This window comes from Danio rerio, chromosome 1, assembly GCF_049306965.1.
Source record: "Danio rerio strain Tuebingen ecotype United States chromosome 1, GRCz12tu, whole genome shotgun sequence".
In the NCBI taxonomy this organism is placed as follows: domain Eukaryota; kingdom Metazoa; phylum Chordata; class Actinopteri; order Cypriniformes; family Danionidae; genus Danio; species Danio rerio.
This window is the reverse complement of record NC_133176.1, coordinates 39817451-39838408: the sequence shown is the minus strand read 5'-3', so window position 1 is coordinate 39838408 and position 20958 is coordinate 39817451. Positions and strand designations below refer to the sequence as shown.

At 34.4% G+C, this 20958-nt stretch overlaps 1 protein-coding gene and 1 long non-coding RNA gene across 7 annotated transcripts in view; one reads left to right on the top strand and one right to left on the bottom strand.

Moving 5' to 3' along the window:
- The first annotated feature begins 116 nt into the window (after positions 1–116).
- On the top strand, positions 117–13370 carry LOC141386124 (uncharacterized). The gene is made up of 3 exons (XR_012407220.1): positions 117–151; positions 9917–9965; positions 11502–13370. It is a non-coding gene; the product is annotated as an uncharacterized lncRNA (long non-coding RNA).
- Positions 13371–17779: 4409 nt separating this feature from the next.
- ednraa (endothelin receptor type Aa) overlaps positions 17780–20958 on the bottom strand; it is a 45425-nt gene continuing 42246 nt past the window's right edge. For 5 of the 6 annotated variants that reach the window (XM_073951050.1, XM_073951141.1, XM_073951112.1 and 2 more), the window contains one exon: positions 17780–20118. In XM_073951050.1, coding sequence (XP_073807151.1) covers positions 19984–20118 — 135 coding nt within the window. In that variant the 3' untranslated portion in view covers positions 17780–19983. 6 annotated transcript variants of the gene reach the window in all.

The following is a 20958-nucleotide window of genomic DNA, read 5'->3' as shown; positions in this document are numbered from 1 at the left end:
GACCGTGAAGTTGGTAAACAAAGCTGGTTGGAACTTCCTGTTGATCTTGTCGTCACTGAAAGTACTTCGCCTGTCTTAATGAAATATGTTATTGTATGGCGCCACCGCTCGGATTGGAGACAGAAAGCGGCCACAAGCAAAGAGGTTACTGGTGAGTTGTTCTGCGACTTGTTTCATATTTCATTTTTATCTTTTGCTAGTTTTATGTAGTTTAGTAATATATTTAGCATTTTAATTATGAAATAGTATAAACAAGTGTGTGTCAATTGTCTCCACATTCCTTCCTTAATAGTGGAGCCAACTTATAGCATTTAGAACACTTCGATGTGGTCATGGTGGCTCATGAACATTCCTGCTTGTTATCAAACTATGTAATGTTAAAACAGCTATCATAACATTATTTATCAATAGCCTATGTGGCTGTTTGGATTCTCGGAAGCTAGAAATTAAAAATGTAAAACAGGAAATACGTTGCAGTGTTTCTGTTTACATCCCGCAAAATGGTCTAAACAAGAGATTTACATTACAGTACTTATTTGAGCAATTCCATGCTATATTTAATTTTTTTTTTAATAAAATAGCGAAAACGTTTCTAAGCAAGTATTTTACAGTACCTTAAAGCGTCTCTGTCAGTGTTTGCAAACTATTATATTTGATTAACCAAAATCACACAAGTGGCAATTTCACATGTCTCTTCCATAACAAAAAAATGTCACATCCATAACAAAGCTTTTTTTTCATAAATGCAAAAATGTACAATAAAATAAAATAATGTTTGTTCTATAGAGAGTCACCCTTATCCTTTTGGTTAGCATTGTGTTGGGTCTGAGCCGAGGTTTGACCCAGCGACCTTCTTGCTGTGAGGCGACAGCACTACCTACTGCACCACTGCCTCGCCTTAAACATGTTTCAATATAATGTTAACATATACTTTTTCTGTGAATTTATGTATTGAGTTTTTCCTGCAAATGTCACATCCATAACACTGAAATTGCTCACTTACAATTCCAAGCTTAACTTAACAAGAAAGCATTTAAAACCTATATAATTTGCATAAATTTTTAATATATTATACTGTATAATCTATTGAATCTCTAAATTGCGGTTGATCCCTCTTAACTTTCAATTTCTTTATCTATTATCTATCCTCATATCAGATAACCTATTGATAATTCTTTGTTTTTTGTTTAATTTATGTTGTTTTTTCTTATTATTATTTTCTTTTTCATTCTTCATTGGCACCATTGTAAATAATCTAATAATTAATATTGTAAATGATGTGTACCAAATGTATCTTTCTGTTAAATGTTCAAAAACAAATTGTGGAGGGTGTTAAATATATTTTTTTCATTAGGCTGATGTGCTTGAAATTGATGATCAAATTGTTATTCTAACCCTGATAAGCACTTCTCGTTCATTCTGACATTGCAAACATTTTTACTTTTAGATTAAACATAGCGTTTAGCTAATTAACATTCATTTATAGTAAAACTGGATAGATATCCAGAAACAAAACAAAAGCAGATAACTATGTTAAACAAATGTACCACAATCATGTACTGCATTCCGGCGCCTAGACTGCAGCTCCGCACAGGAAGTTTGGCCAGAGGAGAAATGGTCTTGCCCAACAGAGCCTGGTTTTTCTCAAGGTTTTTTACCTTTTGTCACTCGGTGAAGTTTGTTTCTTGCGGATGTCGTCACTGGCTTGCTTGTTTGGGTCTTGTGGAGCTACACATCAATGGATTTGCTCTTCAGTGTTTGGACTTTCAGTAGTGAAATTTAAACCACACTGAACTGAACTAAACTGATCTTCAACTCTTAAAACTGGACTGACACATTTTCAATTTACTAGAACTTCTACAGTATGTGAAGCTGCTTTGCCACAATCTACACTGTAAAAGCGCTTTAGAAATAAACATGAATTGAATTCAATTGAATTGCAGAAGTACACTGGAAGGTCTTATTGCCAAATGTTTTTGGACACCCTTCTAAATCATTGAATTCCTGTGTCTAAATCCTGATCACTTCCCTGGCCACAGGTTGAATCAAACACCAATGAATGCAGACTGATTCTACAATTATTTGTAAAATGAATGGGTCACTCTTAGGAGCATTGTAGGTTGACTTGTGCAATAAGTCCATTTGTGAAAATTTGTCACCACTATTTCACAGTCAACTGTTAGTGGTGGTGTTATAACAAAGTATACACAAGTGAGAACAACTGCGACTCTTACAGCGGGGACACAGTGCACATATTTATGATATTTAGAGCAATATTTACAGACCTCCAAAATTTGTGTGGCCTTAAGAACTGTGTGTACTGTGTTATCACAGTTTCTATGGTGGTGAACATTGGTGTGAAGCATGTCATGCACCACTCTTGACTCTAAAGACCTGGAGACATGCTATCTGGAGTAAGGAATCACGTTTTTCTGTCTGAAAATCTGATACATGAGTTTGGGTTTGGTGGTTGCCGGGAGAACGGTAGCTACTTGGTTGCACCATGCCTAGTTTAAAGTTTGGTAGAGACCAGGCATGATCAAACTATCTATACTAGATGTCGAATTGGACATTCTAGGTTGACTCGTTTGTATTCACTGAATAAGAAAGCACCACCTAAATATAATTACTGGCAGGCTGTTCTTAGCACGAAACATTTTGTTGGAATTTGGAAGATTGAAAACCCTTAGACAACTTTTTTTATAAGGAGAGTACTTTGATGGACATTTTTAAAAACCTATCACCAGAAAGAATCTTAAATTATTTATCAAAAATTAAACTGAAGTCATATTTAACTTTGAATATATTTTTGTGTGAACACTTTAATTATTTAATTTTAATTATATTAAGTAGCTTATTATTGTAATACGAATTTGTTTTTATCATGTGATATTTTATGTATATCCATTTTGCTGTGAAATAGCCAAAAGTTGCTGATGTGGCAATAAATAAATAATAATTAAGTTTGGTGGAGGGGGGTTGTTGTGTGGTTGTCGTGTGGTTGTTTTTCAGAGTTTCGGCTTTACTTCTGCAATAAAATTAACTCTTAATGCTTCAGCAGCATACCAAGACATTATAGACAATTCCATGCTCAATTTTAATTGTGGGAAAATTTTTGTGATGACCACTTCAAATCTAACTTCAAATTACTTTTATTGTCACATCATCAGCAGCACGTGTACTGTGATGAGTGAGAAGCTTAGGTGCTTAGTTGCAGAGCGTGCAAATACAACGACATACTCCCAAAAAACAAAACAATATACAATTAGCAATGTTGACAGTAATATGTAGAAGACAATAAATAAGTGTACATATAGTCTGACTGTTGGTGGAAAATGAATAGGCAATATTGTTTTAAGTAAGGATTGGTTAAAGTGCAGTGCACTTGATGGCAAAAGTCTTTAGCTTGGGTGGCTGAAGTCGCTGATGATTCTCTTGGCTTTCCTCATGCACTGCCTGGTGGAGATGTCCTGGAGGGAGGTGCGTTGCCAGCAGTTTGCACAATCCTATGTAGACCTTTGCAATTGCTGCTGGTGCTGTTTCCATACCAGGTGGTGATGCAGCCATTTGGGATGCTCTCCACAGTGCAGGTGCAGAACGAGAGAAGGATGTGCGGGCTCATTCCAAACTTCCTGAGATGCCTGAGAAAGAAGAGGCATTGTGCCTTTGTCAGCACTGCATGTGTGTGAGCAGTCCATGTCAGATCTTCAGCAATGTGGACTCCAAGAAACTTGAAAGTACTGACCCTCTCAACTGGTGTATCGTTGATGGTGATGGGAATGTGTTCTCTTTCTGTCCCAACATAGATTTGGCAATATTACCAGTTCTTAATCTTTTTCAACATATGTTAGGTCTGATTGTCCAATTTTTTGGACAATCCAAGGTTCATATAGAAAGAATTTTTTGGGAAGATTACAAGTGTTTGGTTGGACATAATTTCATATAAGATTTAAGTGTCAGGAAAATGATTAAAAACAGAAAAATGTCAGAGGAGAAGACAAGAATGCCTTTGTTATTTAGACTCTACACCTGGTCCACAAAGGTATGAATTATTGAACTTGGTGTGGAGGAACTTATTTCGCCTACACCAGACCTTGAGTCCAGATCTCAACTTGATTAAACTTAGGGATAAATTAGACGAAGACCGTGAGCCAGGCCTTCTCATTCAACATCAGTGCCTGACCCCACAAGTGCACTTCTTGAAGAAGGGTCAAACATTAACATAAACACACCCTGAAACCTTAAGAAAAGCCTTCCCAGAAAAGTTGTTGTAGCTGCAAGGGGTTGTCAACTGCACATTAAACCATACGGATTAGGATTGGGTTTTTATTAAAAATCATGTGCATATTTAAAGGCAGATGCCCTAAAATCTTTGGCAATACAATGTTTGTCTGGAAAGTTTGTCATTTGGCATGATCACAAATCAGTTTATATATGTGTGTGTGTATATATATATATATATATATATATATATATATATATATATATATATATATATATATATATATATATATATATATATATATATATAAATTATCATTATTTTTTTTTATGTCTGTCTGTACTTGTTTATATTTGAAGAGATCAAATGCAAAAGCCTCCAAATGTGCCATCTAAAATTTCCTTTTAAAATTAGCATTTTTTTCCTCAGGCTTCTATATTTAAACTACGTGACAAGTCTTGCAATCAATCCCAGTTGTAAGAGTAACAAATAATAATTTGACTACTAGTTGATCATTTGGAAATGTGTCAGAAGGTAGATTTTTTTTTAGATAAATCATCTGTTGAACTGCATTCTGATCATCACAAAGACTGCAGAAGACCTATTGGAACCCGCATGGATCCAAGATTCTCACAGAAATCAGTCAAGTTTGGTGAAGAAAAAATCATGGTTACATTCAGTACAACATTAGTGGCAACATTAACAGCCTGAGGTATCAAGACATTTGTGCTGCCCATAACATTACAAACCACAGAAGTGGGCAAATTCTTCAGCAGGATAGCGCTCCTTCTCAGCCTCCACATCATGAAAGCAAAGAAGGTTAAGGTGTTCCAATTTTGGCCAGCCCAGTCACCAGACAGGAACATTATTAAGCATGTTTGGGGTAGGAAAGAGGAGGCTCCTCATTTTAAAAGAAAATTCCAGATGGCACTTAAAGGCTTTTGTGTTTGAACTCTTCAATTGTTTATTTGTCTTCATTCGTTGATTGTCATTTATCCTGAGACTAATCATTCTGTGCAAATAATATATATGATGCCAAACCTATTTTTAACCTCATCTTTAAGCTTGATATCTTTTATGTTATATTGCTAACATTCTGGAAACAAAAGGAAAAAAACTCATATGATCCAAGAACAAATCCTGCGTAAAACAATGATGACTGTTTTCAGACTCAAAATGGCTCACTAGATGGCAGTGTGTGCTTACACTTTATAACTCTTTATGTAGCTCTGTTTCTTACAAAGTGTTCCTCAACAGAATCTATGTTTGTTCTTTTTTTAACAGAATGATTGTGCCACATTTTAGTTTGTGGTCCTGAACAAAAAAAAACAGTCATCAAATTACCATTTCTAATTAAAATTCCTGAGATGTGAGGGAAAAGTATTTATTTCACCACATGGTAATCTAATTACAACAAATGCAATATCAGCACAATGGTTTACTGTGTTTGCACCTCGTAATGAAGAACAGAGCTGTACAGAAGTCCAGAATTAGTCTTTTTCTTAGAAATAACTTAAAAAAGTTTATTCCATCAGCAGTAAGAGGTGTTTTTATATTTATACTCGTCCCAAATTATTTTCCAAATAATATCAAGAGTTATTTTCACAATTGTGTTTAAACGTGAATGAGCTATGAGGAATTGCTCTCATTTCCAGATATTGTTATCATATGTCTGATTTAAGCTTTTCTTGTGAGATCTAGCAGTCCTGTAGAAGACATAGGAGCACAGTTTCTCTGTCCTGTTTTAAGAAAGGCAAGTTTACTGTTCTTTAAAATGGCAAATCAGCTTTAACCTTTTTTCCATGATGAAAGTAGAGACAGGATCTTGACCCATAAAACTCCTCTCTTGTGCTGTTGAGAAAAAACAGACTGCAACAAAATACCCTGTGCAAGTCACAAAAAAAAAAAAAAAAAAAGATCCACCTTTTGCTGCTCATGACTTTTGTATTACAAATTATGGGTTGCAATTCCAGTTTATGGAACTGAAAAGAATCTAAAGCTAAATAATTTCAAATAATAAGACTGTTCGACAAAAAAAAATCAATTTACACTGTTTATCATTGATTTTAAAAACAACATTCATTCATTCATTTTCTTTTATTAATCCGGTGTCACCACAGCGTAATAAACCGCCAACTTATCCAACACGTTTTTACGCAGCGGATGCCCTTCCAGCCGCAACCCATCTCTGGGAAACATACACACATACACTAGAGACAATTTAGCCTACCCAATTCACCTGTACCACATGTCTTTGGACTGTGGGGGAAACCAGAGCACCCGGAGGAAACCCACGCGAACGCAGGGAGAACATGCAAACTCCACACAGAAACGGCAACTGAGCCGAGGTTCAAACCAGCGACCTTCTTGCAGTGAGCAACAGCACTACCTACTGCGCCACTGCTTCACCTCAAAAACAACATTATATTTTGTATTTTAATATGACATCATTGTCACAAGCATATCTGTATCTAAAACTCTTTACTTCTGTATAATCACTGACCTAAGCCAAAGACCCATTATTAAAAAAAATTATACCAATGCACTGTCACTTCTTTATTTATTTATTTATTTTATTATTTTTTTTATTTGAATTTTATGCAATATTTATTTGTTTTTAGGTTTTGCTGTGTAATTAGTTTTATTGTAAAGTACTTTAGTCAACTTCGGTTGTAGCAAGCTTTTTTCTTGCAGATTATTTGCTTGTATTCCCTTCAATACAGTCATTTTGAATATACAGTTGAAGTCAGAACTATAAGTCCCCCTTTAATTTTCTTTTTCTTTTTTAAATATTTCCCAAATTATGTTTAACAGAGCAAGGGAATTTTCACAATATGTCTGATAATTTTTTTCTTCTGGAGAAAGCCTTATTTGTTTTATTTCGACTGGAATAAAAGAAGTTGTTACTTTTTAAAAAAACATTTTAAATACAATAATATTAGCTCCTTTAAGCTATTTTTATTTCGGTAGTCTACAGAACAAACCATCATTATACAATAACTTGACTTATTACCCTAACCTGCCTAGTTAGCCTAATTTATCTAGTTAAGCCTTGAAATGTCACTTTAAGCTGTATAGAAGTGTCTTGAAAAATATCTAGTAAAATATTATTTACTGTCACCAAAAATAAAATAAATCAGTTATTAGAGATGAGTTATTAAAACTATTTTGTTTAAAAATGTATTGAAAAAATCTTCTCTCTTTTAAACAGAAATTGTGGAAAAAAATAAACAAGCCATCTAATAATTCAGGAGGGCTAATAATTCTGATTTCAACTCTATATATATCTCCATTAAATTTCTGTTGAAAGTTTTTAGTTTAGTGTGCGGAAAGTTGGCTAATTTGTTAATTATAAAGTTTCCTTTTTAATATTAGATGGATGAACTTTTGAGGAGAATAATGACACCAAATTGTTTTGATTTGTTTTTTAATTCTGACTGTTTCAACTCAAACGCACAAAGAAACATAACTATTTGACTTGTCAGAAGAGTGGCTAATTTGTACATGCAACAGAGGCACTAGCGGCTATGGTCCACACACACATTCAAACCCACACTCATACACTATGGACAATTTAGCTTATCCAATTCAACTGTACCACATGTCTTTGGACTGTCGGGGAAACCGGAGCACCCGGAGGAAACCCACGCGAAGGCAGGGAGAACCTGCAAACTCCACACAGAAACGCCAACTGAGCCGATGTTCGACCCAGCGACCTTCTTGCTGTGAGGCGACAGCACTACCTTCTGCGCCACTGCCTCGCCGCTCAACTGCATATTAAACCATACGAACTAAGATTGGGTTTTTATTAAAGAGCACGTGCATATAATGTATGTCTGGAACGTTTGTCATTTGGCAAGATGGCAAAGCATTTATTTTTTTTCTGTCTGTCTGTCCTGCTTTATATTTAAAGAGATCTCTATATTTAGAGCTCCCCCCCAAGGAGAGCAGTAGTAGTAGTAGTCGTTGTTGGTGTTGTAGTAGTAGTCATTGTAGTAGTATCAATTGTAATTGTGATTTATTGAAGTATTAGTTCCTGTAGTAGTTCATGTCGTTGGTATAGTGGTAGCAGAAGTAGTAAAAGTGTCGTTGTAGCAGTAGTAATCGTTGTTGGTGTAGTAGTACCAGTAGTAGTTGTCGTTGATATAGATGTTGTTGTAGCAGTGATTGTAGTAGTAGTAGTAGTAGTAGTAGTAGTAGTAGTAGTAGTAGACATTGTTGTATTAGTTGTAGCAGACACTGTAGTAGTATCAGTAGTGGTAGTCATTGTTGTAGTAGTGTCAGTATTAGTAGACATTATAGTAGTAATAGTTGTGGTTGTGACTGTAGTAGCAGCAATAGTAGTTGTAATATAAGTAACTTTCTGTAGTAGTAGTTGGTGTAGTACTTGTGATTTATTATCATTGTCATTTATTATTACTGTTGTCCTTTCTTTCTTTTTACTGTCATTATTACTATCATACATTACTAAGCATTGTTGTTACTCCATAACTCTGACTGGTTTCTGTTTTTATCTGTTTTACTTGTATCTGCGATACTTGCTTCATTTATTGGCTGATATTGTTCCTAATGTATGTAATCTGATCTTTCCACCAAGTTACCTTTACATGGACACACACACACACACTTACAAACACAGACACACACCTAACAGTACCTGACTATATTGTTTTTGTTTTTATTGTTGTTTTGTTATGGTTTTTTGTTGATGTTTTTTTGTATTTGTATGATCCCAAATTACGTACCTTTTTGCATATTCTAATAAAAAATAAAAATAAAAAAGCTCTCCCCCAACTCTACACCTCATTGGCGAATGGGCAAATCATACAAAATTGTATAAATGAAATTGTATACACTAAAAAATATGATTGATTTACTACATTTTTTAAGGTAAATGGTTGTAAACAATTTATATGGACTGAATTAAAACCAGCAAATTAAATTTAGTAATGTTCAAGATAATTTATTTAAATTCAGTTAATTCAGTGAATTGTATAAACCATTACATTAAAAATTATTTAGTAAATCCAACAAATAATTTTTTAGTGTACAAATGAACACAAATCAGCCTCCTAATAAAAAAAAGTTCTGAATTGCAGTGAGATTGCGTTGGATTGTTTAACAAAAGTTACTCCCATAGTTCATGCAAAGCATCATGGGCCAAAAAGGTGGATATCTGAAGTAAAAGAAAAAGAGTTGATGCAATAGTTGTAGGCCGAGGAAGATGTAGGCTGAAGTCGTCCTGAATACGCGGAGGCAGAACTTTTCCTTTATGTCGCTGCGCTGTCATCATACTGGCCCCCCAGTTACAGAAATGGCTCATTGTGACAGGACAGATTGTTCATGAATATTGAATCGATCCTTTTGGCTTTTATAAATTAGAAATTGCTCTTGCCACACTCATGCGAGCGCCTTGTTGGATGACTTGGAGGGATAGCTCTGCAAAATGGCATGCGGGACTCTGCCATGTCGGGGCAGGGAAGACAAACAGGCGGTGTGTTGGAGAAAATTGGATACACATTTAAAGTTTAAACGGCGAGTGACGTCCATGGTTAACGTCTCATGTGACTCCCAGCACGAGAGTTTGTGCTTCTTCTGTTTAGTTTGGATTTAATTTAGATGTCACCTCGTGTTGGGCTGAATGAGCAAAGTTGGAGGTTGCTTTATCTCCTAATATGTGAGTTTGATTTTCAGGAATTGGTGTCATGCCAGATGGATACCCTCAGGACAGGAAAAAGAGAAAGTATATTTTTGATTATTTATTCATCTCAAACATCTGGCCGAAGATTTATGAGTGCACAAACAATTCAATCCAATTGTCGTTAGCAATTGAATCCAATACCCCTAGAAGATAAGATGTAAAATACTATATATGGTATATACATAGCATATACTACATAGCTTATACTACATTTACCTATACATACACTCACTGGCCACTTTAAAAGGTACACCTTACTAGTACTGGGCTGGACCCCCTTTTGCCTTCAGAACTGCCTTAATCCTTTGTGGCATAGATTCAAAAAAGTACTGAAAATATTCCTCTGACATTTTGGTCTATATTGACAGGATAGCATCACGCAGTTGCTGCAGATTTGTCAGCTGCACATCCATGATGCGAATCTCCTGTTTCACCACATCTTAAAGGTGCTCTTTTGGATTGATTTCTGGTGACTGTGGAGGCCATTTAAGTTCAGTGAACTCATTGTCATGTTCAAGAAACCCGTCTGAGATGATTCGTGCTTTATTACATGGCGTGTTATCCTGCTTGGAAGGAACCAAGTCAGAAGATGGGTACACTGTGGTCATAAAGAGATGGACATGGTCAGCAAACAATACTCAGGAAGGCTGTGGTGTTGACACGATGCTCAATTGGTACTAATGGGCCCAAAGTGTGCCAAGAAAATATCCCCTACATCATTACACCAGCAGCCTGAATCGTTGATACAAGGAAGGATGGATCAATTTTTTCATGTTGTTGACACCAAATTCTGACCCTATCATGCGAATGTTGCAACAGAAATCGAGACTCATCAGATCAGGCAACGTTTTTCCAATCTTTTATTGTGCAATTTTGGTGAGCCTGTGTGAATTATCTGTTTTACACATTTACAGAATACACTCATTAAGATGGTATTCAGTATATCAGTAGTTTATAAATTCTGTCAGGTATACCGTTTATTTATGGCAAAAATCAGTTTATAAAATGATAAAAGACTGTTTATGCTTTGCCTCTATCCTTCAAATGTTTATACATTTTTTTAGGATAAATGTGTTGTTACATGTTTACATAAATGTATCCATTACATTTCTGAATGCTTTAAAATAGCTTGCATGACAAATGAAATTACATCATTCACAGAAATAGAAAATAGAGGCACCGCACGCTCTCAACCGTTAAAACATGCAGATATGATCCAAAAGCCTTTTGTTTCTTGCCTTTTTAAGTATCAAATCGGCAGAGTGTAATATCAGAAATGTGTTATTAATATAATCCATGGCAGAGCACAGTCTTATGAACAAACGTAAGGATACGGTCCAAGCTTATCTTTATAGCGGGGTCTGGCCTTGGAGATCTGCACTACAACACTGTTTTTCCTCAGAATATATGGGTTTTGTTAAGAGATTTGAGCTCAAGGCAAGAAAAAAACGTATATTATATTATATTATATTATATTATATTATATTATTCATTTGTTTTCGGCTTAGTCCACTTATTAATCTGGGGTCGCCACAGCGGAATGAATCGCCAACTTATCCAGCATATGTTTTTATGCAGCGGATGCCCTTCCAGCTGCAACCCACCACTGGGAAACATCCATACACCTATACCACGTCTTTGGACTGTGGGGGAAACCAGAGCACCCAGAGGAAACCCACGCAGAGAACGGGGAGAACATGCAAACTCCACCCAGAAACGCCAACTGACCCAGCCGAAGCTCGAACGAGCGACCTTCTTGCTCTTAGGCGAACATACTACTATATTCTCACTGCTTCACTGTATTACTCATTTCTTAAGCATTTCATGGCAGAAACCATACTGATAATATTTATTTGCACACTGCTGTTGTTGTTTCTTTTTTTTCAATTTGTGCTTTTGAGCTGTTGTTAAATGCATTATCACTTATGGGACGTGGCCTCTATTTTTAGGTTTGGCTTAGAAGAATAGAAGAGTAAGTTAGCATACTTCAAAGATAAGCCTGTACAATGTCTAAATGGTATCATCATTGTATATGGTATGGTAAAAATTGTTAATTACTTTCTTGTAGGGCAGCACCATATGCCTAAATCGTTTCAACATGCATATCGAACTGTGTGTCTGCAATAGTCACATCGCAGGAAATACAATGTTAAGTTGGGATTAGAGTCGATCAGCAATTGAGAATGCATGAGATTTGTAAAGTCACTGCAATGTATAATTATAACAGAGTGAAACTTTATCACTTGCATGTGTTTTAAAGGATTTTCAAGAAAGTGTAAAGTATTCGGGGGCAACAACATAAACATTTGTAACTTTAATGAACAACAATTTTACTGATTTGTTGACACAATTAGACTATATTATAATATTTTATATTACATTATTAGATTTCTGTATCTGAATATAGTTTGGCTCTCCAGAAAACCGAAACTGTTTATTTGACTTTTTCTCTTTGCTCTATGGTAATTATTCTAGCGATTTAATTTTTTTTATACATGATTCACACCCTTACAAACTCAACCCAACCAATCTAAATGACTGATTTTTAACACAGAATTATTTAGGACATTTGGTGAAATTGTATTCATATCGCAATATATATCCCAGCAAAACAAAATATCACACTGTCAGATTTTACCAATATCGTGCAGCCCTACTTCAATGTACACTTCCTTATTATATATTACTCAGTTGACATATCCTTACATTTAATATTTTACTAAATTACTTTCATGTTGGATCCATCCTCGTATTATGAGTAGACATCAATGGGGCTGGACATTATTTGTATGGAACTTATAACGCGCATGGAGTTAAGTTAAAAACTTTTAAGTGCTGGATTATAGCTTTTAATATTGCCAAATTTTTTGTTTCTACTTTTTAATGTACAGCTTTTCTGCTTATATGTACTTTATGTATCTCATGATGTAATAGTTATTTATTTGTACTTACCTCATTTCTACTCTTTATGTGGTTTAACATTATTCTTTTTTGTGTTTTTTGTTTGTTTGTTTGTTTGTTTGTTTGTTTATTTATTTTATTTAAAATATTTCTATTTACAGCAATATTTTGACTTAAATTATTATAGAACAAGTCTTCCTAGGTGGGGGGTGGGGATTCAGGATTGTTTTTTTGATATAGTCATATGCTGTATCCTTTCTAAATTAACCAAAACTGAAATAATAAAAACAGTTGTTCACAAAAAAAAGTACTTTTATGTTTATAGTTTTCAAAAAAAATGTTATAGTATTATTTACATTTTTAAAAAACTGAAAATATTACTATTATTTATGTTACTTTCTTGTTATCACCTCTATTATTGCTATTTTAACAGTCAATTGATATTGGTTTCAGCAATCACATTTGTACTATTTCTTTAAAATATGTATTTCATTCTCACCACTGCAGCATTTGTTTGATCCAAAATGCAAAAAAAAACTTTATTTTTACTTGTCTCATCATTAATTTTGTGAAGATAAGACACTTAAAAAGCATTTTAAAAAGTTAACTATTCAAAATTAATAGAGCAGCTTTCACAAATTAAAAATAAATGAATAAATAAATCTAACGAGTCAGTCTTGCTTTGCCTTTGAGCTTCATTTGCTTCTTCCTTGGCAAGCTCAGAGGTTCCCAGCAAATTCTTCGAACCATTCCTTCTTCTCCCTAAAGGCAGTTTCACGAGCATGAGAAAGAATATCTACAACCTCTGATAATAACTCTTACATTTTCACTTTCAGTAGTTTGACAAAACTCTCAAAGCAAACTTGTCTCTGTCCTCTAAATTCAGTTTCTAATTTCATTTGTGATAAAGAATGCCTTAAAACAACAAACGAGTCATTTCTCGTCCATGCTTGTTTTGGCTAGAGCATGGTGTAGTATTATAGTCATCCTGGAACATTGTGCTGCTATAACTATCAATCAAAAATGATTTATTTTTAAAATAATACATATTTGTAGCTGTAAGAGCTTATAACGAATTTCTATCTCTGTACTTTTTCATTTACTTACAAAAAAAAAAACATATAAGCAAATTAAAACACATTTATTTGTCCAAGCCAACTTGTCTCTGTTTTCTGATATCAATTTTTATTTTCATATGTGATAAAGAACCCCTTTAAAACAAAACATCTCATGCTTATTTTGGTGAATGCATGGCATATTATATTTAGCCTAGAACAGTGTTTTGCATTGACTTTATCATTTTAGAGCATAAAATTCTGCATTAAATGAACAATGTTCTTTTTTTAGCTGTTTAAGTAAAAACGTACTGCCTTTCAAGTCATCCTCGATGTACAGTATGCATTCTGTTTTCTGTCAGATGAACACAAAGTAATAAAATGTTTTATCTTGCTGTAGCTCTTCCAAGCCGTATACTGTAACAGGGTACCTCCATCTAAGTCCTGGAGGTCCGGTGTCCTGCAGATTTGAGCTCCAACCCCAATCATACACACCTGGTCTAGCTAATTAAGCTAGGCTTTCCATAAACATCCCTGCAGGTGTGTTGAGGCAAGTTGGAGCTAAAATGCAGAACACTGGACCTCCAGGATCAAGTTTAAGAACCCCTTTCGTGAAATATTGGATAGTGACTTTCATTTTATAGATTTGTAAAGGGAATTCATCTGTCGTCAAACTAACCAACATGCTGTCAGGGCATTAATGCATGCTTTATGAAGTGGAGCGATGCGTTTTCATAACAAAAATATGTATATTGTTTTTAAATGACCAATCACTAACTTCCATCAGCAACCAATGGCCTATATGCAGAGCTAGTGTTTTTCAGCTAATGATGAATTTCTGGTAAGAACTTTATGTGACTATTTTTAATTTAAGGTTTCTTTTACAGCATTGATGTAATGTAATTACAATACATTCAGTTAAATAGACTTAAGCATTCATTTAGTTGGCTAGCACAGAAATTGCATTGAAAATACTAGGGTAAAACTAATTTCCATATTTTTAAGAAATGGCGCGAGAACATATAATTGAATGTAGTGCTTTTGGTTTGGTCTGATACTGACGTTATATCGTATCTCAGTCAGCCAGTGAAGATTGCTGTTTTTTTTAAAGAAATTAGATCTTAAACTTGGCAATTTTGTAAATGAGATGACAATTAACCGGAAGCTCCAGGGCTGGCTGACTGAAATTAAAAGTCAGTGTGCAAATACCTCATTGTATGTTATGTGTGCAACGTATAATTTATGATCTAAGACATTCGTATAGCTGAAAAATCTCTGGCGGTACAAGAGAGAAGGGATACATCGGTGGCCGGAAGTTAATGATAAATATGTATATTATAACAGCAGTACAATTATCATACAACAATAATTCAATAATAACTGTTTTTACATTATTGTGAGGGTTGGGTTTAGGGTTGCATTAGATGTAAAATAAAATACAATGGAATGGGTAATTTAATAAATAATATGAATACTACTCATTATATAAATATAATTTTTACATTACTGTGAGGGTTGTGTTGGGGTAGACATAAATAAAACACAATTTAATGGCTAATTTAATAAATATTACTCTGTATAACTACTGTTTTTACATTACTGTGAGGGTTGGTTTTGGGGTTGCGCTAGGTGTTAATTAAATACAATTGAATGGGTAAATTAATAAATAATATTAATACCACCAGTATAAATATCATTTTACAATACTGTGAGGGTGTTAGGGTAGGCATTAATAAAATACAATTGAATGGGTAATTTAATAAATAATATAAATAATACTCAGTATAAATATAATTTTTACATTACTCTGAATAACCACTGTTTTACATTAATGTGATGGTTGGGTTGGGGTAGGCCTCTATATAATACAATTTAATGGGTAATTTAATTAATAATATGAATAATACTCGTTATTTACTGTTTTTACATTATTGTGAGGATGGGGTAGGCATTAATAAAATACAATTTAATGGGTAATTTAATAAACAATATGAATAATATTCTGTATAATTGCCATTTTTACATTACTGTAAGTATTGGGTTTAGGGTTATGGTAAGGGTAGACGTTAATAAAATAAAATTAATGGGTAGCTTATTAAATTAATAATATATGTGTCTAGCTGGAACTACTTACAGTACTAGTTTGTTTACCACAGAAGACGATGATGAAAAATAAAACTATGTGGCTTGTGGTGTTGTCTGAAATCAGTTACTGGAGTTTTATGAAATTAATTAAATATTTATACATGATACCAAACTACATTAATCCTCTTAATAAGACCTGAATTAACTCCTTGGTATTGTATGTTTGACTATCCATGCAGCATGAAAGAGCCAGGATAAATATTATAGTTACTCCAACTGTGTTTGTCTGACAGAAAAAGTCAAGGATTGAGTAAACTATGGGGTTATTTCATTTCTGGGTGAATCATTCCTTTAAATATCTGTTAAAACATATTTATTTACGTACAAAAACCCACACAAGCAAATAAAAAAGACAATTATTTGTCCAAACCAATATCAGACTGACAGAATTCTTTTGTCCAAATAAACACTTGCAGAAAATATTTGTGAGAAGCACAGCAGTCTCCATCTGATCCGCTAGTTTGCCCCGTTCACATCCTCTGGGTAGACACTGATGACCCCAAAGGGGCCTTGTTGCCTGCTGGGTCAAAGTGCATCACAAATCACTCCATCCTGAAGCTTCTTCCCAGGCCAAAAACAGACAGCCGTCAGAAGACACCAATCTTTAAACACTAAAACCTCATTACATATACAGATAAGACAGCGTTGCTTTAAGTGGTTGAATCAATAGTCTGAAACAACACTCTTAAAAATAAGTAGCAGCTTATCTTGAAAACAGGCCTACAATGAGTCTTGGAGAAGAAAGGTTTTGGCTATTCTATTGTGATATGCAACATAAACTATTTATTTACTGCACTGCATTGCATATAGAGTAAAAAAATTGTTCGCTAGCTATAGTACTAATATTCGCATGTGTTTGTTTTTAATTAATGTGCAACATTTCCTCATTCAGAGGTAGCAGTGAGGATAACATCAAAACATCAGGAAGACATCAAATTCCACTACACACTTTTTTGTTTCTGTCACAAACATTAACACTTCATCAGCACATCAAATTAGCAAGACCCATTTAGATGTTTGTCAGAACGTATATATGATGTCATTCATTTTAGTTTCATCAGGAAATACATTTATTAAAAATACATACGTTTCCGTTCAAAAGCTGTTGGTGTGTAATTTTGTTTAATTGATTGATTTTGTCTTTAATAGGGATATTAATTATTTTACCATGTTTTGAAATCTATCTATTAGGGCTGCACAATATTAGAAAAATCTAGCATTGTGATATCACTGAAAAATCCAGCTTAAACCAGCCTAGACTGGTTGGCTGGTTTTAGCTGGTCGACCAGGCTGGTTTTAGAGGGGTTTTGGCCACTTCCAGTCTGGTTTCCAGCCATTTCCAGCCTGGTATTAGCTGGTCAAGCTGGGAGTCCAGCCAAAACCAGCTATATCCAGCTTAAACCAGGCTGGTCAAGCTGGTTTTAGTTGGATTTGGCTGGTCATTTTCTAGCCTGATCAGCTAAGACCAGGCTGGAAATGGCTGGAAACCAGCCTGGAAATGGCCAAAACCCCTCTAAAACCAGGATGGTCAACCAGCTAAAACCAGCCAACCAGCCTAGGCTGGTTTAAGCTGGATTTTTCAGCGGGGTATATATTTTTAGTATTTTGCAATATATATTATGATATGTAATAGGGATGTCCTGATCAGGTTTTTTGCCCTCAAGTCCAAGTCATTTGATTTTGAGTATCTACCAATGTCGAAACACGATCCGATACTTCTATACAAAAGAATTAAGAAGAGCGAAGAAACAGATCCAGGATGTTCCTTATTTTTTATTTAATTTTGTTTTGTTTGTTTGTTGTGTTAAGCAACAGCAGACATACTCGCTGCTTCAGTGTTCTACTTTGCCAGCATTTAACCAATAGTGTCTGCAACAAAGTGAGGTCATGCCGCACACGTTACTGTTTCTGTGTGAGGTCAAGAAAAAGGTCTGACTCAGCATAACTATAGATGTTTTAAAAAAATAATGAGAATAGTGCATCCGCAAAGTATTCATAGTGCTTCACTTTTTCCACATGTTTTTGTTTCAGTCTTATTCCAAAATGAATTAAATTAATTTATTTCCTCAAAATTCTACACACATTACCCCATAATGTCAATGTGAAATTTATTTATTTATTTTTTTGGAAATTGTTGCAAATTTATTAAAAATAAAAAACCTGAAAAACCACATGCACATCAGTATTCACAGCCGGTAACATAAACAAATGTGAAAAAAGTGAAGCCCTATGAATACTTTCTAAATGCCTGTTTAAAATGAGCTGAACCAACATTTTTTACAATTTCTTTGGCCAATTTATATGTTTTATGTTCAGTCCACTTAAATTTGTAAACCATTAAGTTAACTTAAGCGTTTGTGTTGGGAAAACATGGAGGAATTGTGTTGGTCTAACTACCTGGTCAGGGGATTTGTAGTTCCCAGCATGCTTTGCATGGGATTTAATTAAAAGCGAGAAATGTTGACAATAAAAGTAATCTTAGGTGTTTTAAGTTATTAGAAATCTGTCTATCTGCCTTTCATAAAAAATGTAAATCCTTGGTGTGATTGCAGTGCTAAATGGTGGTACTTTTTTGTATTTTATTTTGTGTGTGTGTGTGTGTGTGTGTGTGTGTGTGTGTACATATACACTCACATGATAAAAGAAACAACCAACCAAACAAAAAACATAGTTTAACATTATAAATGTATGTTGGGTAACTTCTGATTACTTTCATGCGTCACTGCTGAAGACTTAAATAAATAAAAAAAACACACACTAACCTTGAGCTTTTGAACGAAGGTACATTTTTTCTACCACAATATACAGAAAAATAAATCAACTTAAAATACAGATGATATACAAATACTGAGGCCATTAAATATCAATAATATTAAAGTGTATAAGGTAAATAGCATGTATGGGTCCTGTTCACAGAAAATTCACAGTGTAAAAATAAAGCAATGTTTGAATCACTTTTTTGGATTACAGAAAGCCTTTTCCCGTGCCCTTATGCTCTCTTTTTTTTCTTTATTTCTTTTCTTTTACTTTAACCCAGCATTTGTTGCAGTTGGATGCATTCCTAGAAATTACTCTTAAGTCCCACCAAGGTCAAAGTTTCACTTGAATCCTTAATGCTGGAACAGAATCCATCTGCTACCCTTCACATTTGCTGTCTTGTGTTTATGCTTGATTTTGTACATATTCATACACACGCACACACACACACACACACACACACACACAAACACACACACACACACACACACACACACACACACACACACACACACACACACACACACACACGCACACACACACACACACACACACACATAAAAACTCATTTAGCACTCAAACACAAATCTTCATTTTCTTCCTAAAGAGAGGTGACGTCCAGCGCACAATACAATTCACTTAAGAACTAAACAAAGATATAGGCAGGAGGTGACCTAAAGGTTCCTGTTTAAAAAAAAAACAAAAAAAAAAAAACTGCATTTTTGAATATGCTAACAATAACAACCGGATGCTGAATATGAAGGATTGGCTGCCTCCTCAGCAGAACGCTGGGAGTTTCTTTGGCAAAGTTCACAGGAGGGAACCAAAAAAAAACTTCACTCTTCCTTTTTTTGACTTCCTTTCTCATCGGACAGTGACGATCCTGACCGTGTTGGTTGTGCAGTATTTACCCAAGGAAAGCATGTGGAGCCCTTGATCAGGGTTCATTTGTAGCTGTTAGGTTCAGCTGCATCCTGTTGCTGTTGGTCTTCACTCCCACCACTTCTCACACAGCAAAACAACACTCCCGAAGTCTAAGAAACAGCTGTTGTGGGAGACTTTAAATATATCAGGTCCATTGTCTGGTCTGAAGCTGTATATATATATTAAAACAGCTTGATGCGCCAAGCACAAGGCCTTTTAGTCTTATATAAATGTTTGTATAAATGTTTTGTAAGGCATATTTGTTTAGAACGTTCTTCTCAGTCGCTGTATTTCCGGACTCTGTCGGTGTAGAGGTTGCCGGGCTCATGGTTTTTGCACTGAATGCTTGTGCCGTTCACTGGACCTGAACTGGACACCTGGTTGTTAGAGTAACACCAGCAGCACAAGCAGGACTGAAAGAGTGATAGAAAACAAAGTACACTGTTACCAATTTTTTTTAATATGTTAATACGCTAATATGTTAATAATTTTTTAAGCTGTTAATATGCCTAGTAAATTACTGTATATCAATTACGATCAAAAAAAAAAAAAAAAAAACTTACATAGTATTTACAATTACAGCACTATTTATCTTGCTGAATAAGTGTTTACAGAATTGTATGTATATCTTTACTTTATACACTATTTTTTCAAAATGCAACTTTAAAATACATCCCACAAAACTGCCCTACAGTAAAATACAGGTCATATTTCAGTTAAATACCATGTAATTTACAAAAATCATTTGCAATGTATATAAAATCTATAAATAAATTGGTTCATAAATGCATACATTAAAAAATGTATACATTTTATACATAAATTTAGTGCATTTTTCAAAATGATTTCTTTTTTTTTTTTTTAAATGTGTACAGCAAAACACCAACATCTTTTAACACATTCAGTATATAATGTAATGAGCTGTTGCTTCCATCAATCTTTCTAGAAGAAGATGAAGCCTTTATACCCTCGTTTCGGATGCTCTCACGGCAAAACATCTGTTTAGTTTTATCATTCGTGTTGGACTTGTAACTTAGCAGTTCATGGGAATCTTTTAAAAATATGTACACTGCAAATAACCTAAACAAAATTCAATGTTTGTGCTAATTAACAGTTTGTATTTTATGGGTGTTTTCTTTTTTTCTTTTCTTTTTTTAAATTCCATTATTGGATGTTGATCTTTAGTGTCAACATTTTTATGATGATGAAAATTAAACTCCAGTTTAACTTTGATTGATATTTTAGTAGTTTGA